General features: G+C 46.4%; 1 protein-coding gene across 8 annotated transcripts in view; it reads left to right on the top strand.

The window, feature by feature from the left end:
* The window catches only part of LOC140211920 (small conductance calcium-activated potassium channel protein 3-like), a 139,720-nt gene that overhangs the window by 63,483 nt on the left and 50,148 nt on the right, over positions 1 to 26,089 (top strand). For all 8 annotated transcript variants that reach the window (XM_072282187.1, XM_072282177.1, XM_072282198.1 and 5 more), the window contains one exon: positions 3,288 to 3,429. In XM_072282187.1, coding sequence (XP_072138288.1) covers positions 3,288 to 3,429 — 142 coding nt within the window. The remainder of the gene's footprint in view (positions 1 to 3,287; positions 3,430 to 26,089) is intronic.

The following is a 26,089-nucleotide window of genomic DNA, read 5'->3' as shown; positions in this document are numbered from 1 at the left end:
AATGCATGAACAACACACTCAAAATGCTGGAGAAACTCAGCGGGTTGGGCAGAATTTATGGAGAGGAATAAACAGTTAACATTTCATCAGGACTGGAAAGGAAGGGGGGGATGAGAAGCTGGGGGGAGGTGGTGGGGTACATGCTGGTAGTTGATAGGTGAGACCGGGTGAGGAAGGAAGCTGGGTGGTGAAGAGAGAAGCTGGGAGGTGACAGGTAGAAGAGGTAAAGGGCTGAAGAAGAAAGAATCTGAGAGCAGAGGATAATAGACCGTGGAAGATGGGGAAGGGGGAGGGAAACCAGAGAGCATCTTCTAAAGAACACCTTCGCTCCATCCGCCACAAAAAGCAGAATCTGCTGGTGGCCACTTCAAGTTCAATTTCCCATTCCCAATCTGATATGTCTGTCCGTTGTCTCCTCTGCTGCCATGATGAGGCCATGTTCAGGTCGAAGGAGCAACACCTCATATTCTAGCTCTGTAGCCTCCAACTTGATGGCATGAATATTGATTTCTCCAACTTATGGTAATAAGTTGCCCCTTTTCCTTCCCTCTTTTTCGATTTCCTGTTCTAATTCCCCCCTCACCCTTTCGCCCCACTCTGGCACCTCTCCTTCTTCCCTTTCCTCCTTGATCCACTGTCCTCTCCTATCAAGTTCCTTCTTCTTCAGCCCTTTACCTCTTCCACCTATCACCTGCCAGCTTTGTTCCTTCCCCCTCACCAAATCTCACCTATCACCTGCCAGCTTCGTTCCTTCCCCCTCACCAGATCTCACCTATTGCCTGCCAGCTTCTACTCTTTCCCCTCCCCCCCTCACCACCTTATTCTGGCTCCTGCCCCCTTCCTTTCCAATCCTGATGGAGGACCTCGGCCTGAAATGTTGTTGATTCCCCTCAATGGATGCTGCCAGACCTGCTGAGTTCCTCTCAGCATTTTGTGTGTTTTGCCCAAGATTTCCAGCATCTGCAGAATATCTTCAAAGTTCAAAGTACATTTATTATCGAAGTGTGAATGCAGTGTACAACCCTGAGATTCAGCTTCCCCACAGACAGTCATGCAGCAAAGAACTATAGAACCAATCCATTCAAAGAAAAACGTTAAACCCCCCTCCCCCCATGCGCAAACGGCAAGAAAAGAAACACGATCAAGCCACAGAATATAAACACAAAAGGCATATTTCGGTTCAGTTCAGCTCAGTTATTCATTATCTGCAGGCTCTCTCCCCGATTCAAAAATTGCCTAAAAAGTAGTAACAAAAAAAATATCCAGAACTAGATCTAGAAACTAGAACGCATCATGAAAACTGAATTAGAGCCCAAATCTACAATCTGCATGGATTATACCTTGCTCCAGCCCCATCCGCTGACAGCATCGAGGGAGAGCGCGGACCTTCCCCTGGGAGCAGCGAGAGGGAGAGCCTGCCATACGCAGACATCTTCTCCAGCAGCGAGCGAGAGGCTGGTAGACGGCGCTGGACACTCGCTCACCTCCACACCCGCCTCGGTGTCCTCAGTCTCCCTTGATGCTTTAATCAGCAAGGTTGGCAAGAGATGGAGTCAATCATGTCTCGCGCCTTGTCTCCTGGTTTCCTGGCCTCTGCGGCGCACCCTTTGGTCACAACCTTGTGAAACATTCTCTGGGACAGCAAAGCGCTCAATCGGCCCAAAATCATACTGCAAGGATGTAGATTACAGGCTCCAACAGTAGCAGAGCCATATCTGAAATAAAAAGATGTAAAAACAGTGGAAGGATATTCTTCGTGACCTGTCTTGAGGATATCACCTTTGGTAACGTTGCTTGCTGGCACCATCTTCTTCTGGGCTTGTGTTTAGGATTAATGCAGGAACCCTGTCCATGAGAGGCACAGACTGAGCTGGCTGAATGTCCATGAGAGATTGATAGTCAGTACAGACTGGACTGGCTCAATGTCCATGAGAGATTGATGGTCAGTACAGACTGGGCTGAATGTCCATGAGAGATTGATGGTCAGTACAGACTGGAGTGGGCTGAATGTCCATGAGAGATTGATGGTCAGTACAGACTGGACTGGGCTGAATGTTCATGAGAGCTTGATGGTCAGCACAGACTGTCCTGGCTGAATGTCCATGAGAGATTGATGGTCAGTACAGACTGGACTGGGTTGAATGTTCATGAGAGATTGATGGTCAGCACAGACTGTCCTGGCTGAATGTCCATGAGAGATTGATGGTCAGTACAGACTGGGCTGAATGTCCATGAGAGATTGATGGCCAGTACAGACTGGACTGGCTCAATGTCCATGAGAGATTGATGGTCAGTACAAACTGGACTGGCTCAATGTCCATGAGAGATTGATGGTCAGCACAGACTGTCCTGGCTGAATGTCCATGAGAGATTGATGGTCAGTACAGACTGGACTGGCTCAATGTCCATGAGAGATTGATGGTCAGCACAGACTGTCCTGGCTGAATGTCCATGAGAGATTGATGGTCAGTACAGACTGGACTGGGTTGAATGTTCATGAGAGATTGATGGTCAGCACAGACTGTCCTGGCTGAATGTCCATGAGAGATTGATGGTCAGTACAGACTGGGCTGAATGTCCATGAGAGATTGATGGTCAGTACAGACTGGACTGGCTGAATGTCCATGAGAGATTGATGGTCAGTACAGACTGGACTGGCTCAATGTCCATGAGAGATTGATGGTCAGCACAGACTGTCCTGGCTGAATGTCCATGAGAGATTGATGGTCAGTACAGACTGGACTGGCTCAATGTCCATGAGAGATTGATGGTCAGCACAGACTGGACTGGCTGAATGTCCATGAGAGATTGATGGTCAGTACAGACTGGACTGGGCTGAATGTCCATGAGAGATTGATGGTCAGTACAGACTGGACTGGCTCAATGTCCATGAGAGATTGATGGTCAGTACAGACTGGACTGGGCTGAATGTTCATGAGATGTTGGTGGCTGGGTGAATGTACTGTTTCCGTACCGACTCTTTCTACGACTGTGACCCTTTGACCCTGACCAGCTTGAGGTACTTCTGATGTCATGGCAGCCTTGGCTTTACATTGACTTGGAGCTCTCCCACCACCGCCCCCCCCCCCAAAAACCCCTGGAAAGGCGCTATGGACACACAACCTTTGCCGGTGTGAAGGGGAGAGGGCGGATGTGAACGGTGGTGGGGGTGAGGGGCCCATTTCTCGCGTGTGATCAAGTCATCTTGCAGTCATTGGCCGTCGCCTTAACCCTTTCCAACCTCTGTCTACCCTCCCTCCACCCCCCCCACCCCCTACTACCTTAAGGTACCACGACAATCAGGATGTCACCAGTAACTTCCTGGGTGCAATGTGGCTTATTTCCATTACCTTCCTGTCCATTGGATACGGCGATATGGTACCCAACACCTACTGTGGGAAGGGCGTGTGCCTGCTGACAGGGATCATGGTAAGTTGCCCTCTCTTCTACTTCACCGGGTGGCTGTGCGCTCAATAGCTGACACGGGGCTCCCCTGCAGCGTTCCTGGGGGCAGGCGGAACATCGCAGAAGGAATCATACCTTCAAGCCTGCTGTACCCTGCAGTGTGGGATCTGGAAGAGGAAACACGCAGTGCCCTGAAAGATCTTGATAGTGGTGATAAGTGGTATAAATCGAGTGGATAATCAGAAACCTTTTCCCAGGGTGGAAATGGATAATAGTCATAGTCATAGTCATACTTTATTGATCCTGGGGAAATTGGTTTTCATTACAGTTGCACCATAAATAATAAATAGTAATAGAACTATAAATAGTTAAATAGTAATATGTAAATTATGTCAGGAAATAAGTCCAGGACCAGCCTATTGGCTCAGGGTGTCTGACCCTCCAAGGGAGGAGTTGTAAAGTTTGATGGCCACAGGCAGGAATGACTTCCTATGATGCTCTGTGTTGCATCTCGGTGGAATGAGTCTCTGGCTGAATGTACTCCTGTGCCCACCCAGTACATTATGTAGTGGATGGGAGACATTGTCCAAGATGGCATGCAACTTGAATAGCATCCTCTTTTCAGACACCACCGTCAGAGAGTCCAGTTCCATCCCCACAACATCACTGGCCTCACGAATGAGTTTGTTGATTCTGTTGGTGTCTGCTACCCTCAGCCTGCTGCCCCAGCACACAACAGCAAACACAATACCCTGTTTCTTGGGTCCCCAATAATAACAAAAGGCATAATTTAAAGATCATTGGAGGAAAGTATAGGTTGGGGGGGGGGGAATGTCAGAGGTAGTTTTTTTTAAAGAGCACTGAGAGTAGTGGGTGTGTGGAACCTGCTGCCAGTGGTGGTGGTAGATGGACATTTGGGACATTTGAGGAACTCCGAGATAGGCACATGGGTGATAGGAAAATGGAGAGCTGTGTAGGAGGGCAGGGTAAGATTGATCTGAGAGTAGGTTAAACGACTGGCACGACAAGGGCCTGAACTGTGCGAATGGTACACCTCACCATGCGTGTGAGCGCCCCACCAAAGCAAAGTCCACGTTTAGCCCCGTGTGACGTGGCGGCATCTATGGAGAGGAATAAACAGTTGATATTTCGGTCCAACCTGCAGAGTTCCTCCAGCACTTTGCTGGTTTTGCTCAAGATTTCCAGCATCTGCAGGCTCCCTTGTGTTCTACGTCGCTGCTTGAGGTCGCGGTTGAGTGAGTCCCTGGATTTGTGAGGCAGCAGCTCTATCTCCCGTGTTACCATGCCCACTTCCCCCCCCCCCAACTCGGCCTTCAGTGAAACTGTAGTGATCTACGTTCTAACTAAACAGGTCAGGCAGCATCTATGCCCCGTCATCCCTATTGGGATATAGCCTGCCCACGGCATCTCACCAGGGTCCTCTGTCCTGGGCTAGTCTTTCAAGTTGTCCCCAAGAGTAGCTCATCCTCGAAGATCCTCCCTCTCCCCGGGGGTGAGGTCTTTGGAGCTTCTGTTGGCGTTCCTGTAGCTCTGGGTTTTTATGGGATGGGGTTTCTCGCCCCATGCCCAATCGTCCACCATTCGTAGCCAGGGTCGTGTCTGTCCAGGGTGGAGTTAGGTGTTTTGTATTTAATATTTGAGTAACATTGCAAATACATTGCTTGACCAAGCACTCTTTGTTGTCTGTACAATTCATCGCAGGCCACATGCAAAAACATACAACTGGCACACGTCACCATGCCACCACACCACACGTGAGCGCCCCACCAAAGCAAAACGAAGTAGGCACGTTTGGCCCCTGACTCCCGTGCGACATGGTGGTATCTTTGGAGAGGAATAAACAGCTGATATTTTGGGCCAATCTGCAGAGTTCCTCCAGCACTTTGTGGGCTTTGCTTGAGATTTCCAGCATCCGCAGGCTCCCTTGTGTTCATAGCTAATTAAGGAACTACCAATAAAAACAAATCTAATCTTTAAAATGTTGGAGGAACTCAGCTGGTCTGGCAACATCTATGGTCAGAGGCTGAGATACATCCTAGGATGTGCTGGGACACACCATCAGTGATGCAACCTGGTGTCTTCAGCTGTTTCTGGTCTTTGAACATCAGACACCCTCACCCAGGCGACCCAGCCAGGGTTAATTAGACCCCGGCGTGTGTCCCAGCAGCACTGATCCATGGGTCAACCTCTTGATCCATAGCCATCTGGAGGCTCGTTCAGCAGCCTTTGTTACGGTCCTGACGTCTCTTGTCTTTGCCTCCCCCATGGTGGGGGGGGGGGGGGCAGCACGGTAGTGTAGAAGTTAGCACAACACTTTACAGTACAGGCGACTCAGGTTTGATCCCTGCTGCTGCCTATAAGGAGTTTGTACATTTTCCCTGTGACCATGTGGGTTTCCTCTGGGTGCTCCAGTTTCCTCCCATGGTCCAAAGACGTTCCGGTTGGTAGGCTAGTTGGTAGGTAAATTGTCCCGTGAGTGGGCTAGGGTTAAATCGGGGACTGCTGGGTGGCATGTCTCAAAGGGCCAGAAGGGCCTATTCCACACTGTATCTCAATAATAAACAAATAATAATGCCATGGAAAGAGTAGGTTCTGCAGAGCGAGCGGCAAACAAAACCCCTACACCCCACCATTATAGACTCACGACATGCCTTCCACCCCTGCCTCTGACACTGATCTACCAACTCCTGGTATCTGGGCATTTTACGCTCGAACGCCTCCTCAATCCGGTCTTCCCAAGGCACTGTCAGCTCTACCATGACCACCTGCTTTGAGGTTTCTGACAGAATGACCATGTCAGGCCTCAGTGAATAAAACAGTCGATGTTTCAGGTCATCAGGATTGGAAAGGAAAGGAGCAGAAGCCAGGGTAAAGGTGGTCATTTGAGTTACTGGAGCCTTCCTGTCAGATCAAACCAGTCTGGCCATTCTCCTCTGACCTCCCTCATTAACAAGGAGTTTTCACCCACAGAGCTGTTGCTCACCGGATTTTTTTCTGTTTTGTCACACCATTCTCTGTAAATCCTAGAGAGATTCCAGGAGATCAGCAGTTTCTGAATACACAAGCCAAACCACCTGACACCAACAATCATTCCACGATCAAAGTCACTTAGATCACATTTCTTCCCCATTCTGAAGTTTGGTCTGAACAACAGCTGAACCTCTTGACCATGTCTGCATGCTTTTGTGCTTTGAGTTGCTGCCACGTGAGTGGGTGATTAGATATTTATATTAACGAGCAGGTGTACCTAATAAAATGGCCACTAAGTATTGATATGGTACGTTGTGATTTATAGTTTATTTTGTGTCATGCACTATATTGTTGTCTCAAAACAACAAATTTCAAGACCTGTGTCAGTGATAGTAAAGCTGATTCTGAATCTGAGTCACTGGGAGCAGGAGAGGAACCTTTGAATTCCTTCTCATTTGTCCTTGGGAAATGGATCTGACTAGAGTCCCACACATAAAAACAGACGCTTCAGGCCAAAGTATCCAAACTGACTGTGTTGCCCAGTGAGCTGCTTCCATTTGACCCCTAGCCTATAAACCTCCTTCTATTCATCTGATGGCTTTTAAATCTCGGGGCGGGTGTCAGTCCTCTCAACCCCTCCTATCCATGGATGGATTTTAGCGGATAGCGTAACGCTTTACAGTGCCTGCTGTAAGGTCAGAGGTCAATTCTCACTGCTGTCGGTAAGGAGTTTGTATATTCTCCCTGTGACTGTGTAGGTTTCCTCTGGGTGCTACGGTTTCTTCCCACCTTCCCAAGACTTGCGAGTCTGGGTTAGTGAGTGTGCTGTGTTGGCACTGGAAGCATGACAACACTTGCAGACTGCCCCCAGAACATCCTTCGACTGTGCTGGTCGTTGACGCATTTTGCTGTATGTTTTGATGTCTTGTTATTCCTCTCCGTGCCTTGAAACACAATAGAATCAATAAACAGGTTCAGGGCCCTGATGGTTGAGGGGTGATAACTGTTCCTGAACTTGGTGGTGTGGCTCCTGTACCTCCTGCCTGATGGTAGCAGTGAGAAGAGGGCATGGCCTAGGTGGTGGGGGTCCTTGATGATAGATGCAGCTTCCAATGAACTACACACCTGCATTTCTCTATTCCATTACACTCCCTACTATTCACTAAGTCCCAAGCCTGGCTTGATCTCCCAAAATGTAATACCTCACATTGACCTGGGTTGGAAGCAAGTTGCCTGTCCTCAGCCCACATACCCAGCCGATCAAGATCTCACTGTCATATTTCATGACCCCTGCTATACGTCATCCATTCGAGCATGAGGATTGTGGGATCCCTCCCGCACACGTAATGAAGGTACCTCTACTGTCTGGTTAAGTCAGATGTTCCAATATCTCAGTATACCAGCCGCCAATACATTTCAGAATCAGGTATACCAGATGGAATTCAGAGATGACTATACCTCCAGAATAGTAAGAAACAGGAGCTAGCCATCTGGCCCTTCGAGTCTGCTCTGCCATTGAATAAAATCACGGCTGATCTGACCTTGGACTCAGCCTCACCTACCTGCCTTTTCTCCATTACCCTCAATTCTCCTGCTATGCAAAAAATCTATCTAACTGTGTCTTAAATACATTTAACAAGGTGGACTCCACCGCTTCCCCCGGGCAGAGAATTCCACAGCTTCACTGCTCTCTGGGAAAAGCAGTTTCTCCTCATTTCCGTCCAAAATTTATTCCCCTGAATCTTGAGGCTCTGTCCTCTGGTCTCATTTACCAATGGAAGCAACTTTCCTGCCTCTAGATTACCTAATCCTTTCATAATTTTATGTGTTTCTCTATGATCGCCTCTCGTTCTTCTGAAATCCAGTGAGTATAGTACAAGGCAACTCAGTCTCTCCTCACAGGCCAACCCCCCTCATCTCCAGAATTATCCTGGTGACCCGCCTCTGCACTCCCTCCAAAGCCAGTATATCTCTCTCCAAGTAAAGACACCAGAAATGTATGCAGCACTCCAGGTATGACCTTACCAATACCCTGTACGGTTGCACCTCCTTGCTCTTAAAGTTAGTATTGCAGCATTTGAACAAGCGCCTGGAAGGGGATAGAGGGATGCGAAATGGACACAGGCCATTAGGACTAGTTTACTAGAACTAGGGGACAGAGCCTGAAGATTTGGGGGAGTAAATTTAGGATGGAGGTGAGGAGGGACTACTTTTCCCAGAGAGTGGTAAATCTGTGGAATTCTCTGCCCAATGAAGCAGTGGAGGCTACCTCAGTAAATATATTTAAGACAAGGTTGGATAGATTTTTGCGTAGTAGGGGAATTAAGGGTTATGGGGGAAAAGGCAGGTAGGTGGAGATGAGCCCATGGTCAGATCAGCCATGATCTTATTGAATGACGGAGTGGGTTCGACGGGCCAGATAGCCGACTCTTGCTCTGATTTCTTATGTTATGTCCTTATGACTAGCAAGATGAACAGGCCTAAGGGCTTGTTTGTGTGGTCCCAGGCAGAGGCGGGCTGGTCTGGAGGGCAGACGCTGTCTGTCAAGCACCACGCAGACCTGTCACAGAGCACAGACTGTCAGTTAGAGCAGGGAATCCCCTTTCCTGTCAAGGGTCCCGGTCCAGATATAGCCTGGGGTAGACGGTGGAATGCACTGAGTGACCAGTTAATGCTACAGAGATAAATTTACACAGACACACCCACACAGTCCCACAGGGAGAGGCCGGGCTCATTTCTAAATGTGGCTGTTGGGACGCTAAGGTTTGTCTGTTGTCGGGGCAGTCAGTCCCTGCGTCCTCTCTTCCCGCCCTCCTCCCTCTCCCGAGCTCTCAGAAACCAGAGAGCACCAGCTGTCTCTGCAATCATCTCTGGAGTTCCCATGTGCGACGTGCTAATACTTCCCCGCCTTGAGAAACCATCCCCATGTGCAGAATTCCACCAACTCCCTTCCCTGTAGGCGAGTGCGGCCCAGGTCACTAGGCTGTGCGGGAGGCACTTGGTCAAGCAGCCCCTTTGGCTCATCTGCTCCGTGCTGATAGGAGGAAAACAGAGCACCCAGAGGCATCCCACGTGGTCATGGGAATAACATCCAAGCCCCTTACAACGGGAATTGAACCCCAGCCTTCTGATCATCCAGTCGCTGACACTGTAAGTCACTATGCCAATGGCTACATTACCACGCAGGTCAGGCAGAATCTGTGGGAAGGAGATCCCTTAAGACAGGCTCCATAGCCAGAAGCATCCCCTCAGTTTCCCTTCCCGCACCGATGCTAAGCATTTCTGTCAGATGGTAAAGCATCTTGCCAAATTAGGCCATTCACCACATTGTGTCTGCTCCACCATTCCATCATTTATTTTCCCTCTCAATCCTTCTTTCCTGATTCATTTTCCCTTCTCCTTGTAACCTTTGACACCCATGCCAATCCAGAACCTATCAACCTCTGCTTTAAATATACCCAATGACTCAGCCTCCGCAGCTGCCTGTGGCAATGAATTCCACAGATTCACCACCCCTTGGCTAAAGAAATTCCTCCTCATCTCTGTTCTAAAGGGACGTCCCTCTACTCTGAGGCCATGCCCTCAGGTCCTAGACATCCCCACTACTGGAAACATCCACTCTTATGTCCACTCTTTTGGGGCCTTTCAGTATTTGGCAGGTTTCAATGAGATTCCCCGTCATTGTTCAAAACTCCTGCGAGTTCCTCAAACGCTCCTCATACATTAACCCTTTCATTCCTGGATCATTCTTGTGAAACTCCTCTGGACCCTCACCAATGCCAGCACATCCTTTCTTAAATAAGGAGCCCAAAACTGCTCACGAGTGGGGTCTGACCAATGCCTTATAAAGCCTCAACATTGCACTCTTGTTTTTATATCTAGTCCTCTTGAAATGAACCATGGTTCTCACAGTGTGATACAGCACGGGGCACATGAAACTCAGAATCAGATTTATTGTCACCATCTTGTACGACGTGTTCCTCTTCCCCTTGATGTATGTATAGAATGCCTTGGGATTCACCTTAATCCTACTTGCCGAGAACTTTCCACAGTTCCTCTTGGCTTTCCAAATTCCCTTCTCTAGTTCTTTTCTAGCTACTTTATACTTCTCATGGGTCTCCACCCACGCCACCCCCCACCCTGGCACTCCTTCTCTGCTTCCTGTCCCACACCCCTGTGGCAGCGCTCCATCCTCAACGGTGAATGGCAGAAAGTGGCCTGTTAATGAGAGAGGCCAGAGGAGAATGGCCAGAGTGGTTCAAGCTGACAGAAAAGCAGCAATATCTCAACCAGGCACTACAGTGGTGTACAGAAGAGCATCTCTGAATGCACAACATGTTGAACCATGAAGTTGATGGGCTACAGCAGCAGAAGACCACGAACATACACTCAGTGGCCACTTTATACATCCTTGACGGCGGTAGACTGGTACTGGTGATGCAGTGGGCATTTCTAATTGCCCGTTGTAGATCCCTCTTGCCTGCCACAGTACAGTTTCCATACCACTCAGTACAACACTCTATGACCATTGAAGAAGTGAAAGGCACGATGTAAAGGAAGCTGATTTTCTTCAATAACAAAGTACTAACATTTCTTGTTGTAAAAGAAGATATGTGGAGGATGTGGACCCTTCCAATTCCATCTACGCAGGCTACAATTTATTCATCTTCACTTGTAGTGAGCGCTGTAGGACATGCTTCCGTCCCTGAGGAGATGCAACTAGCTGCCTCAAATAAATTGAATTCACAAGGAAGTCAGCACAACATCAAATCAGTTTCTCTATTTAACAACAGCCGGGAGTAGGGGAGCAGGTTTGGGCCCCTTATCTTAGATGTGCTGGCATTAGAGATGGCCCAGAAGAGATTTATGAAAGGGATCCTCAGAATGAAAAGGTTAATGTATGATGGACATTTGATAGCTGTGGGACTGTACTCATTGGAGCTTAGAGGAATGAGGTGGGGTGGGGGGGAGAAATCTCACTGAAAGCAATTGAATACTGTAAGGCCTAGACAGTGTGGATGTGGAGAGGATGTTTCCTATAGTGGTGTGTAGGACCAGAGGGCACAACTGCAGAATAGAGGGACATCCCTTTCAAACATAGATGAGGAGGAATTTGTTTAGCTAGAGGGTGGTTAATCTGTGGAATTCATTGCCAGGGGTGGCTGTATTGGCCAAGTTATTGAATATATTTATGGAGGTTGATAGTTTATTAATTAGGTAAGGGCGTCAAAGGTTACAGGGAGAAGTCCGAGAAATGGGGTTGAGAGGATAATAAATGATAGAAAGGTAGAGCAGACAAGATGGGCCGAGTGGCCTAATTCTGCTCCTATGTCTTATGCTCTTAGAAAGTCTCCTCAGAATAGTGATGTAAAAAACAAAAAAAAATTATTCTGCTGCTTGCCTGAAGGAGTCAACGATTTTGGTGTGGCCAGCAGCGGCAACCCTTTTGACAGCAAGTGTCCAAATTGGTGATAATCTTCTATAAAATATTCTCTCCTGTCCCATGGTAATTTTGAGCAGTGATTAATGAATTAGTACCAATAATTATGGACATTTTTAATGAAAAAGGGATGAGTCCTGTTGCTTATTTATGTGTTCATTGTTTGACTGTTAATATAACAGAGACAGATTGAAATTAATGTGTATTTTAGAAAAACTGTTCAAAAATTAATCTTAGTCTTTTAGAAAGACAATTGGAAAATAAACACAAGAGGTTCTCCAGATGCTGGAAATCTTGAGTAACACACACAAAATGCGGGAGGAACTCATCAGATCAGGCAGCATATTGGAGGGGAATAAACAGTCAATGTTTCAGGCCAAGACCCTTCATCAGGACTGAAAGGAAAGAGGCAGAAGCCGGAATAAGAAGGTGGGACAAGCTGGCAGGTGATAAGTGGGACCAGGTGTGGGGGAAAAGGTCACTTTTTCCATTCCCCATTCTGGTTACCCTCTCATAACTTCTCATCTCCTCAACTGCCTAATCATTTCCCTCCGACACCCCTCCACCTTCCCTTTCTTCCATGGTCCACTGTCCTTACAGGGCAAAGAATTTCCACAGACAAAATGCTGAGGGAACTCAGCAGGTCAGGCAGCAGATACGGAGGGGAATAAACAGCTGACTGACGTGAAAAATTGTTGCATTGTGGTAGCAGTACAGTGCGAGACATAAAACTTTAACTTGGAAAAATAATAAATTGTGCAAAAGAGGATTAGTGAGGTAATGTTTGTGGGTCCCTGGGCCGTTCAGAAATGTGATGCCGGAGGGGAAGAAGCTGTTCCAAAGTTAAGTGTGAGCCTTCAGCTTCTGCAACATCTCCTTGATGGTAGAGATAAGAAGAGAGCATATACTGGGTGGTGAGAGTCCCTAGTGATGGATGTCACCTTCTTATAGACAATAGGTGCAGGACGAGGCCATTCAGCCCTTCGAGCCAGCACCGCCATTCACTGTGATCATGGCTGATCATCCACAATCAGTATTCAGTTCCTGCCTTATCCCCATAACCTTTGATTCTGCTATCTTTAAGGGCTCTATCCATCTCTTTCTTGAAAACATCCAGAGACTTGGCCTCCACTGCCCTCTGGGGCAGAGCATTCCATATATCCACCACTCTCTGGGTGAAAAAGTTTTTCCTCAACTCCTTTCTAAATGGCCTACCCCTAATTCTTAAACTGTGGCCTCTGGTTCTGGACTCACCCATCAGCGGGAACATGCTTCCTGCCTCCAGCGTGTCCAATCCCTTAATAATCTTATATGTTTCAATCAGATCCCCTCTCATAGAACCATAGAACATTACAGCACAGAAACAGGCCTTTTGGCCCTTCTTGGCTGTGCTGAACCATTTTTCTGCCTAGTCCCACTGATCTGCACCTGGACCATATCCCTCCATACACCTCTCATCCATGTACCTGTCCAAGTTTTTCTTAAATGTTAGAAGTGAGCCCACATTTACCACCTCATCTGGCAGCTCATTCCACACTCCCACCACTCTCTGTGTGAAGAAGCCCCCCCTCAATGTTCCCTTTAAACTTTTCCCCCTCACCCTTAACCCATGTCCTCTGGTTTTTTTCTCCCGTAGCCTCAGCGGAAAAAGCCTGCTTGCATTCACTCTATCTATACCCATCATAATTTTGACTGTGGAGGGGTTGGGTGAGGAGGATGACTGGATGAACAGTAGATCTCCCCTGCCCCACCCCCAGAGGGCAGGAAGAAACTGGGTGGGTGTAAGAGGTTCCAGTTCCTGCTGTTAATCTGGGACCCACCCTCAAACTTTCACTGGAGCCGAGTTCCACTCACCCCAAGACCAGCGGCAAATCCTAAATTCCAGTGTATACGAGCCCAGTCGCTCCAATCTTTCAACATATGACGGTCCTGCCATCCCGGGAATTAACCTTGTGAGCCTACGCTGCACTCTTGAAGATATCCTCAATGGTGCGGAAAGTTGTGCTTGTGATGGAGCTGGCTGACCTCTACAACCCTCTGCAGCTTCTTGCGACCCTGAGCATTGGAGCTCCACATCAGGCTGTGATGCAACCAGTCAGAATGCTCCCCATCTTACACATGTAGAAATTTTTAAGGGTCCTTGTTGACGCACCTCCTCAAACTCTGGATGACGTGGAGCCGCCGGTGTGTGTTCCGCAGTGTAGATTTCCCGCGGATGTTTCAATCTCCTCCCACGTCCCCCAGCACGTGGTGGGTAGGTTAATTTGCTGCTGTGAATTGCAGTTTGTGTGGGTGTGCGGATGCGTGGCAGGATCCAAGGGGATTTGTTGGAAACATGGGGAGAGAAATGGGATTGGCAAAGAGCTAGTGTGAATGAGTGGTTGCCGGCTAAAAAAAGACTTCCTTAGTTTGCCATGTACATTAAAACATACAGAGAAATGCTTCATCTGTGTCAGCGACCATCACAGTCAAGGACGTGCTGGGGGCAGCCCACAAGTGTCGCCATGTTTCCAACATGAGTATGGCATGCCTGCAACACACTAACCCTAACCTTTACACCTTTGGAATGTGGGAGGAAAACCAAGGTCACGGGGAAAACTTAAAACTCTTTACAGGCAGGAGCAGGAACCCGGATCACTGGCACTGAAGCTATGCGCTAACCGCTCTACGCTACCGTGACCACTTTCCATCCTATATGGCTCTGTGACACTTCCTGCTGCCTCGGTTGTGCTTAGCTCGAGCCGACTGGCTTTCTGATGGGAGACCTGATCTGTTCCCAGCCAGTTGCTTCTCAAGTAAATTGAATTCACGCTGAGATCTGCAAAACGACCCCATTGGGAGTTCAATGAAGAGCACCTCATCAGAAATCAATCATCTGCTGCTTGGACACAAAGATTCAGGCAGTTTATTTTGAGTATATGCAGCAAGATGAGCTGAATTTTAGAACATAGAACACTACAGCACTTCTGCAGGGAAAGAACAACAACGAGGTAGTACGATTAAATGTTTTTACCAAATCGTGGAACACGCTGGGCAACTTACAGTGTGGGAGTGACAAACAGAGCCCACCATGACAAAAAACATGCACAATCGAAACTTCTTGCCCAAAAGAGAATGCCTCCCACACGTAGAAGGTCCAAACAATTCATTCTCACACTCACCGCATCCCTGCAATCGATCTGATATGGTACCTGGCCCACAATGTTGTGCCAAGTTCTAACCTACTCTAAGATTAATGTAAACCTTCCTTCCTACGTGGCCCTCTACTTTTCTATCATCCGTGTGCCTCAGAGTCTCTTAAATGTCCCTAACGGATCTGCCTTTGCCACTACCCCTGGCAGTACGTTCCACGCAGTCACCACTCTCTGTGTGAAAAAACTTACCTCTGACATCCCTCCATATACTTTCCTCCAAATCACCTTAAAAATTTGCATCGGTTATTTTGCATTTCAATTTAAGCTATAATTTTAATTTTGCACCAGACCAGCACTGAGTGGAGGGTATGTGGAACGCAACTCGATGGAGTTGGTTTGATCTCCAGATGTGTTGGTTTCAAAGTCAGCCCGGGGTACCACCGGGGAGCTCAGTGACCAAAAGAAGCTTCTAAAGAGGTGCAGGAGCCAGCTGTTTTCTCTTTCACTAGCAATGCACACAGAATGCTGAAAGAACTCAGCAGGTCAGGTGAGACACAGACTGGAGGAGCAATACCTTGTATTCTGTCTGGGTAATCACCAACCTGAATGGAATGAACATAGATTTCTCCAACTTCCCATAACCATTCCCCTCTGTTTTTGTCCCATGCTCTTTTTGTTTTGTTTTGTTTTGTTTTATCCCATTCTGGTGGCTCTCTTGCCTCTTCTCTTGGTGTCTCCCAACCTGCTAAGATCCTCCAGTATGTGGATTTCCAGCATTTTTTGCGGGATCTCTTGTTTGCGCCTTCTTTACTCCTCCCCTGTGGCCATCACCTCCCTCTGGTCCTCCTCCTTTCCTTTCTCCCATGGTCCATTCTCCTTTCCCATTAGATTCCTTTTTCTTCATAGTGCAAGAGATTCTGCAGAAGCTGGAAATCTTGAGAAACACACACACACACACACACACACACACGCGCGTGCAGAGTGGTGAAGGAACTCAGCAGGTCAGGAGGGGAATCAATAGTAGACATTTTGGGCCAAGGCCCTTCAGGGCTCCTTCTTCAGCTCTTTACCTCTCCCAACTATCACCTCCCAGCTTCTCACAACATACCCCCTCTCTCACCCACCAACCTTCCCCCTCACTGGGTCTCACCCATCACCCGCTAGCTTGTACTCCTCCGATCCATCTCACCCTCTTATTCTGGCTTTCCCCCTTTCTTTCCAGTGTTGACGAAGGGCCGCGGCCTGAAACATCAGCTATTTATTCCCCTCCATAGATGCTGTGTGACCTCCTGAGTTCCTCCAGCGTTTTTTGTGTGTGTGTTACTCTGGATTTTCAGCATCTCCTCTCTGTCTCTGTGTGTCTCTCTCTCTCTCTCTCTCTCTCTCTCTCTCTCCCTCCTTCCATCCCTCTCCCTCTCTCCTTCCCTCCCTCCCTCTCTCCTTCCTCTCTCTCTCTCTCCCTCCTTCCATCCCTCTCCCTCTCTCCTTCCCTCCCTCTCTTTCTCTCCCTCTCTTTCTCTCCCTCTCTTTCTCTCCCTCTCTTTCTCTCCCTCCCTCCCTCTCTCCCTCCCTCTCTCCCTCCCTCCCTCCCTCCCTCCCTCCCTCCCTCTCTCCCTCCCTCCCTCAGTTGGTTTATGACCCAGCTGTCACTCAACAAGGGAGAGAGGTAAGACTTGTTTCTGTTCTTCCTATTGGGATTCTGATCCCTAAACTCTTCCCTGTATAAAGTGTCGGCAATGATTTGTCACCCATTCCCAGTTTTTCCAAGTATAAACACACATACTCACACAGAGAAGAGCATACCAACATGCCACACTGCAGTGGACAGGAGGGATCAACAACGGGTAGTTAAAACTGCCCAACACATCACTGACACCAGCCTACCCACCCATCAAGGACATATATACAGAAAGGTGTCACAAAAAGGCCAGCAATATCATGGAGTATGCCACCCACCCAGTCTATCCCACTCCCATCAGGGGCTACGCAGAATCTAAGCTAGGACCACTAGACTCAAAAACGGTTACTTTCCCCAAGCTGTCAGGCTGATCAACACCTCCCCCCATTAACCCACCTAGTGACACTTTATGTACGTGTATTTGACAGTTACTTCTACCCTCTGTCTGAAAGTTGGTTTTATATTTATACTTATTGTGGTCTTTTTTGTGTTTTTAGTTGTATATTTCATGCATACTGTGTTGTTTTATGTAGCACCAGATCCGGACTACCAATCATTTTGTTCTCTTGTATACTCCAGTATTGAAGAATAACAAAAAGTAATCTTAAATCTTGAAGTACTGTACATTCCAAACTGAGTTACAGTGAATATAACAGCAACTGCGTGCCTAATAATGTAATAATAGATTTGGAAATCAGCACGCTCCATCCCCTCTTCCTGTCTCCCTCCCTCCTACTTCTCACCCTGTCTCCTCCCCTCTCCTCCTTGTGCAGGGAAGTTAACTCTTATATTACATAGAATAGTACAGCACAGTACAGGCCCTTCGGCCCACAATGTTGCGCCGACCCTCAAACCCTGCCTCCCATATAAGCCCCCACCTTAAATTCCTCCATATACCTGTCTAGTAGTCTCTTAAATTTCACAAGTGTATCTGCCTCTGCCACTGACTCAGGCAGTGCATTCCACACACCAACCACTCTCTGAGTAAAAAACCTTCCTCTAATATCCCCCTTGAACTTCCCACCCCTTACCTTAAAGCCATGTCCTCTTGTATTGAGCAGTGGTGCCCTGGAGAAGAGGCGCTGGCTATCCACTCTATCTATTCCTCTTATTATCTTGTACACCTCCATCATGTCTCCTCTCATCCTCCTTCTCTCCAAAGAGTAAAGCCCTAGCTCCCTTAATCTCTGATCATAATCCATAATCTCTAAACCAGGCAGCATCCTGGTAAATCTCCTCTGTACCCTTTCCAATGCTTCCACAGCCTTCCTATAGTGAGGTGACCAGAAATGGACACAGTACTCCAAGTGTGGCCTAACCAGAGTTTTATAGAGCTGCATCATTACATCGTGAGTCTTAAACTCTATCCCTCGATTTATGAAAGCTAACACCTCATAATTATTTTCAACACTATCTTGGAATAAGATGGCAGCTCCCTGGTAGGAAGACTTCCTGAGGCATTTGATCAGGAGATAATTAGATCAGATGGGGCAACAAGCATGTCCTCGGCCCATCACAAAAGTGCGATGTTGAAGAATTTCCTTAGGAGATTCGGCATGACATCTAAATTTTTGACAGACTTCTCTAGAAGTTGTGTGGTGGAGAATATGTTGACTGGCTGCATCACACCAAATGCCCTTGAACGGATAATCCTACCAAAAGTAGTGGATAGAGCCCAGTCCATCACATGTGAAGCCCTACCCACCATTGAGCACATCTACATGGAGCATTGTCACAGGAAAGCAGCATCCATCATCAGGGACCCCCACCACCCGGGTCATGCTGTCATCTCACTGGTGCCATCAGTAAGAAGGTACAGGAGCATCAGGACCCACACCACCAGGTTCAAGAACCCCTCAACCATTAGGCTCTTGAACCAAAAAGAATAGCTTCACTCAATTTCACATGCCCCATCACTGAAATGTTCCCACAGCCAATGGACTCACTTTCAAGGACTCTTCATCTCATTTTCTTGACATTTATTGATTATTTATTATTATTATTATTATTACTTTTTGGTTTCTTCCTTTTTGTATTTGGAGTTTGTTGTCTTTTGCAGATTGGTTGAACACCCAAGTTGTTGCAGTCTTTCATTGATTCTGTAATGGATTTACAGAATATGCTCACAGAAAAATGAATCTCAGTGTTGTATCAGGTGACATATACATAATTTTACTTTGAATTTTGAAGGAGCTATAAACGGAGGCGGCCTGCCCAAACTCGAGTCTGTGAAGGAATGGCACAAACCGGCACTCAATCAGACCAGAGGACACAAAGGTTGGAGGTGTTGTGGATAGTGTAGAGGGCTGTCAGGGGTTACAGCGGGACATTGATAGGATGCAAAACTGGGCTGAGAAGTGGTAGGTGGAGTTCAACCCAGACAAGTGTGAGGTAGTTCATTTTGGTAGATCAAATATGATGGCAGAATATAGTATTAATGGTAAGACTCTTGGCAGTGTGGAGGATCAGAGGGATCTTGGGGTCCAAGTCCATAGGACACTCAAAACTGCTGCGCAGGTTGACTCTGTGGTTAAGAAGGTATACGGTGCATTGGCCTTCATCAACCCTGGGATTGCGTTCAAGAGCCGTGAGGTAATGTTGCAGCTATATAGGACCCTGGTCAGTCCCCACTTGGAGTACTGTGCTCAGTTCTGGTTGCCTCACTACAGGAAGGATGTGGAAACCATAGAAAGGGTGCAGAGGAGATTTACAAGGACGTTGCCTGGATTGGGAAGCATGCCTTATGAGAACAGGTTGAGTGAACTTGGACTTTTTTCCTTGGAGTGACGGAGGATGAGAGGTGACCTGATAGAGGTGTATAAGATGATGAGAGGCATTGATTGTGTGGATAGTCAGAGGCTTTTTCCCGGGGCTGAGATAACTAACACGAGAGGGCACGGGGTGCTTGGAAGAAGGTACAGAGGAGATGTCAGAGGTAAGTTTTTTACGCAGAGACTGGTGAGTGCATGGAATGGGCTGCTGGTGACAGTGGTGAAGGCGGATACAATAGGATCTTTTAAGAGACTCCTGGATAGGTACATGGAGCTTAGAAAAATAGATGGCTATGGGTAACCCTAGGTAATTTCTAAAGTAAGTACTGTGGCATGCAGAAGTTTAGGCACCCCTGGTCAAAATTTCTGTTAACGTGACTAGCTAAGTGAGTAAAAGATGACCTGATTTCCAAAAGGCATAAAGTTAAAGATGACACATTTCTTTAATATTTTAAATAAGATTACTTTTTTATTTCCATCTTTTACAGTTTCAAAATAACAAAAAAGGAAAAGGGCCCAAAGCAAAAGTTTGGGCACCCTGCATGGTCAGTACTTAGTAACACCCCCTATGGCAAGTATCACAGCTTGTAAACGCTCTCAGGAGTCTTTCAATTCTTGTTTGGGGGATTTTCACTCATTCTTCCCTGCAAAAGGCTTCTAGTTCTGTGAAACTCTTGGGCCGTCTTGCATGCACTGCTCTTCTGAGGTCTATCCACAGATTCTCGATGATGTTTAGGTCGGGGGACTGTGAGGGACATGGGAAAATCTTCAGCTTGTGCCTCTTGAGGTAGTGCATTGTGGATTTTGAGGTGTGTTTAGTATCATTATCCTGTTGTAGAAGCCATCCTCTTTTCATCGTCAGCTTTTTTACAGACGGTGTGATGTTTGCTTCCAGAATTTGCTGGTATTTAATTGAATTCATTCTTCCCTCTACCAGTGAAATATTCCCCGTGCCACTGGCTGCAACACAAGCCCAAAGCATGATCGATCCACCCCTGTGCTTAACAGTTGGAGAGGTGTTCTTTTCATGAAATTCTGCACCCTTTTTTCTCCAAACATACCTTTGCTCACTGCAGCCAAAAAGTTCTATTTTAACTTCATCAGTCCACAGGACTTGTTTCCAAAATGCATCAGGCTTGTTTAGATGTTCCTTTGCAAACTTCTGATGCTAAATTTTGTGGTGAGGATGAAAGGTTTTCTTCTGATGACTTTTCCATGAAGGTCATATTTGTGCAGGTGTTGCTGCACAGTTGAACAGTGCACAACCACTCCAGAGTCTGCTAAATCTTCCTGAAGGTCTTTTGCAGTCAAATGGGGGTTTTGATTTGCCTTTCTAGCAATCCTACGAGCAGTTCTCTCAGAAAGTTTTCTTGGTCTTCCAGACCTCAACTTAACCTCCACCGTTCCTGTTAACTGCCATTTCTTAATTACATTACGAACTGAGGAAACAGCTACCTGAAAATGCTTTGCTACCTTCTTAGAGCCTTCTCCTGCTTTGTGGGCATCATTTATTTTAATTTTCAGAGTGCTAGGCAGCTGCTTAGAGGAGCCCATGGCTGCTGATTGTTGGGACAAGGTTTGAGGAGTCAGGTATGCTTTGAAATATGCATCCCCGGGCCTTTCCTAACAATGATTGTGAACAAGCCATAGCCCTAACAAGCTAATTAAGGTCTGAGACCTTGGTAAAAGTTATCTGAGGCTCAAATCTCTTGGGGTGCCCAAACTCTTGCATGGTGCTCCTTTCCTTTTTTCCCCCCTAAAATTGTACAAAACAAAAATAGTACACTAATCTTGCTTAAAATGTTGAAAAGAATGTTTCATCTTTAACTGTATGACTTTTGGAGATCAGTTCATCTTCTATTCACTTAACTATTCACAGTAACAGAAATTTTGACCGGGGTGCCCAAACTTTTGCATGCCACTGTCCATGTTCAGTACAGCATTGTGGGCCGAAGGGCCTGTAATGTGCTGTAGGTTTTCTATGTTTCTAGAACAGTAGAGAGTGCAGGAGGCTGCAGGAGCAACAGGTTATGGAGAAGGGTTGAAGTCTTGAAGGATGAGTTAACAAGGAGAATAACCCAAGACATTGTTAGCTTTTGAGCCAGTGATAGGTGAGGCGTGTAAGTATTGCCGGGGTATGAGCTAGGCAGTGGGTCTGCCTTACAGCTGTGGAGGTGGAGTTATGGAGAGTTGGAATATCAGAGGCTGGATGGATAATTCCCAGTCTATTGGAGAGGATGCAGAGTAGAGTACGCTGCCTGGAATGAAGAGCATGTCTTATCAAAGTCATTGTCAAAGTCGAAGTAAAATTTATTTCTAAAGTACGTATATATTACCATATTCTACGTTGAGATGCATTTTCTTATGGGTATTACATAAAAAATAAAGAAATACAATAGAATTTATGAAAAGCTATACTCAGATTTATGAAAAGCTGTGCTCAGTGGTGGGGAGGGATTTGCCTGTGATGGACTTGGAATGTCCACCACTTTTTGTAGACTTTTCTGTTCCAGGTTATTGGTGTTTCCATACTAGACTGTCAGGATACTCTCCACCATGCATCTATAGAACTTTCTCAAAGCTTTTGGTGACGTGCAGGATCTACACAAACTTCTAAAAAAGCAGAGGTGCTCTTGTGCTTCATTTGTGATGGAATTTATATGCGGGTCCCAGGGCAGATCCTCTGAAATAACACTAAAGAATTACAAAGCCTTGTGATGGGGCAAGTGAGTGAGCCGGGGCTTTTCTCTTTGGAGCAAAGGAAGACGAGGGGTGATGAAGGAGGTGTATAAGTTGAGAAGAAGCATAGACCTAGTGGACAGCCAGAAACTTTTTCTCAGACTGGAAATGGCTAATCTGATGGGGCATAATGTTAAGGCGATTGGAAGAATGTACATAGTGGGGAGATATCAGAAGTAACTTTTTACATAGTGGTGGGTATGTGGAACGCATTTCCAGGGGTGGGGATAGAGGCAGATACACGATGAACATTTAAGAGAGTCCTGGATCAGAGAAAAGTGGTGTGTTTTGTGGGAGGGAAGGATTAGATTGATCTTGGAAGAAGTTAAAAGGTCAGCACAATATTGTGGACATTGTCCTACACTGTGCTGTGCTGTTCTATGTGGCACCAGCCAGTAGATCATTAGAGAAGCAGGTCATCCATGCCTATCAAGATGTCCACTTAGGCTCATCCAATTTGCCTGCATTTGGCCCACGTCCCTCTCAAATGTGAAAAAGAAATGTTCACAGCCCCACAAATCAAGGCAGATGGTGTACGAGCAGCAATTTGTCTTCATTGTACGTTTAATGTTTCCTTTCTTGCTGCTATTTCCCAGATCGCCCATTGCCACAAATCCAATTAGATCTCCACGTTGGAACGCTGGATGTGAAACAGGGTTGGTCTGGCAAATTAATATCCCTGGTGGAAATGGGTATTAATGAAAAGGGGGACTGCAGATGTTCCACTCACTCGAACATTTCAGACGTTTTTCTCATCTCAAGTGCGTTGCTCCGCAGAATCCTAGTGCGCAGTCACTCACTCATCCAGTGAAGTCCCCCCTCTAAACCCCTCCAGTTGAAGAGCTTTCCATCATTTTTGGTTCCGTGATGGGACCATGATCCTTAAGCCCTTCCCCTATTTAAAGTGTCAAAAAATGGCCACTTTATTAGGTACCTCCTGTTATGTTTTGTAACTTCAAAACATTAAACTAATTCAAAGGAAGATACAGGAGTCTGAAAATGCATGTCTAACTTTGGGTTTACTTTAAGCGACGTGCCCACATATCACGTGGTAGCGTGATGATATTAGTAATTCACGTATTTATACGTATAACCTGTAATGATTTATTTAAATGAACAAGAATGCTTAATCAGCTAATATATATGATTTCTCAAACATTACTTAAATATTGTGTTGGCGCGTGGCCGAGTGGTTAAGGCGTTCGTCTGGTGATCTGAAGGTCACTAGTTCGAGCCTTGGCTGAGGCAGCGGGTTGTGTCCTTGAGCAAGGCACTTAACCACACATTGCTCTGCGACGACACCGGTGCCAAGCTGTATGGGCCCTAATGCTCTTCCCTTGGACAACATCGGTGGCGTGGAGAGGGGAGACTTGCAGCATGGGCAACTGCCAGTCTTCCATACAACCTTGCCCAGGCCTGCACCCTGGAAACCTTCCAAGGCACAAATCCATGGTCTCATGAGACTAACGGATGCCTATAAACTTAAATATTAAATACACAACACTCCCCTCTTCTTTGCTATAAACTCTAACAGAATAGAATGCATTTCAACTGTATACACAGTGTATTATATAATACTATTACTATATACAGACATCCATAGCACAGTAAATTTTTTAACTGTCCTATTCAGGCCTAAAGATTTTGTTACTGTGGAGGATTTATTACTCTTGTTCTAAAACACTTTTCCTGAAAAGAGGGAAAACTCTGCTTGGTTGGTGAAATTTGTGGCTGTGAAACAATCTCAGGTTCTGGTGCTGCTCCATAGTGGTTGTTGGAGTTGACTCTAAGACTGTAAGAAGTGGTTCTAACAGCTCTTGACAACTCTCTTCTCCTTTTCTCTCTCTGGATTTCTTTCTTTCTCATGTTCCTTTTCTCTTTCACGCCATTCTCTTTCTCACTCACATTCTTTCCCTCCATCTCTTCCTTCCTTTTCCTCCTTCTAGTTGGTGCATCTTGATCTTGGGAAGCTGCATTTAGTTCACTGGCGTATTCTCTTACTTATCGTTCTGTTGCTCCCTTTATAATCTGATTTCTTCCCTTAGTTTATGCATCCACAACATAGAGTCATTGAAAAGTGCAGCACAGAAACAGGCCCTTTGGCCCATCTAGTCCATGCTGAGCCATTTAAGCTGCCTACTCTCCCAATGATCTGCACCCAGACAAGAGCTCTCCATACCCCTACCATCCATGTACCTATCCAAACTTCTCTTAAACATTGAAATCGAGCTTGCATGCACCACTTGCACTGGCAGCTCGTTCCAGACTCTTACAACACTCTGAGTGAAGATGTCCCTCATGTTCCCCTTAAACTTTTCAACTTTTATCCTTAACCCATGACCTCTGACTGTAGTCCCACTCAACCTCAGTGGGAAAAAGCCTGCTTGCATTTACCCTATCTATATCCCTCATAATTTTATATACCTCTCTCAAATCTCCTCTCAATCTTCTATGTTCCAAGGAATAAAGTCCTAACTTCTTCAGTCTTTCCTGATAACTCAGGTCCTCCAGATCTAGCAACATCCTTGTAATTTTTCTCTTATTTACATCTTTCCTATAGGTAGGTGACCAAAACTGCAAATTAGTCAATTAAGGATGAGCTGTCAATTGACCTCTCATCCTCTTCACGCCAAAGAGAAAATCCTCAGTTCACTCAATCTATCTTCATAAGAAACAAACAAGAGAAAATCTGAAGATGCTGGAAATCCAAGCAACTGTGGAAGAATGCAGTTGACATCTTGGCCCGAAACATCGATTGTACTCTTTTCCATAGATGCTGCCTGGCCTGCTGAGTTCCTCCAGCATTTTGTGTATGTTTCGTCATAAGGCGTGCCCTCTAATCCAGGCAGCATCCTAGTAAATCTCCTCTGCATCCTCTCTAAAGCTTCCACATCCTTCCTATAATGAGGTGATCAGACTGAACACAATATTCCAAGTGTAGTCTAACCAGGGTTTTGTAGAGCTACATTACCTCGTGGCTCTTGAATGCAATCCACCGGCTGCTGAAAGCCAACACACCATACGCCTAACCTGACTTAACCCATCACCTAACGCGACAACTTTGAGAGGTCTATGGCCCCTAATGGGTGGACTCCAAGTGTGGTCTAACCAGAGTTTCTTATACCATCTTTTGCGAGTGCTGGACATCTCAAAGTGGTCTCAAAGACCATAAGATATAGGAGCAGAAGTAGGCCATTTGACCCATCGAGTCTGCTCCACCATTCAATCATGGCTGATCCAATTCTTTCAGTCATCCCTACTCCCCATACCCTTTGATGCCCTGGCTAATCAAGAACCTATCTATCTCTGCCTTAAATACACCCAGTGACTTGGCCTCCACCACCACTCATGGCAACACATTCCACAGATTTACCACCCTCTGACTAAAGTAATTTCTCCACATCTCTGTTCTAAATGGACATCCTTAAATCCTGAAGTCGTGACCTCTTGTGTAGACTCCCCTACCTTGGAAAATAACCACCATATCTAATCTGTTCAGGCCTTTTAACATTTGGAATGTTTCTATGAGATCCCCCTTCATTCTCCTGAACTCCAGGGAATACAGCCCAAGAGCTGCCAGACGTTCCTCAAATGGTAACTCTTTCATTCCCGGATTCATTCTCGTCAATCTTCTCTGAACCCTCTCCAATATCAGTATATCCCTTCTAAAATAAGGAGCCCAAAACTGTACACAATGCTTCAAGTGTGGTCTCACAAGTGCCTTATAGAGCCTTAACATCACATCCCTGCTCTTATATTCTATACCTCTAGAAATGAATACCAACATTGCATTCGCCGCCTTCACCACCAACTCAACCTCGAGGTTAACCTTTAGGGTATCTTGCACAAGGACTCCCAAGTCCCTTTGCATCTCTGCATTTTGAATTCTCTCCCCATCTAAATAATAGTCTGCCCGTTTATTTCTTCCACC

This window comes from Mobula birostris, chromosome 2, assembly GCF_030028105.1.
Source record: "Mobula birostris isolate sMobBir1 chromosome 2, sMobBir1.hap1, whole genome shotgun sequence".
Classification (NCBI taxonomy): domain Eukaryota; kingdom Metazoa; phylum Chordata; class Chondrichthyes; order Myliobatiformes; family Myliobatidae; genus Mobula; species Mobula birostris.
The sequence above is the reverse complement of the archived record's forward strand: the minus strand, read 5'-3'. Positions and strand labels throughout refer to the sequence as shown.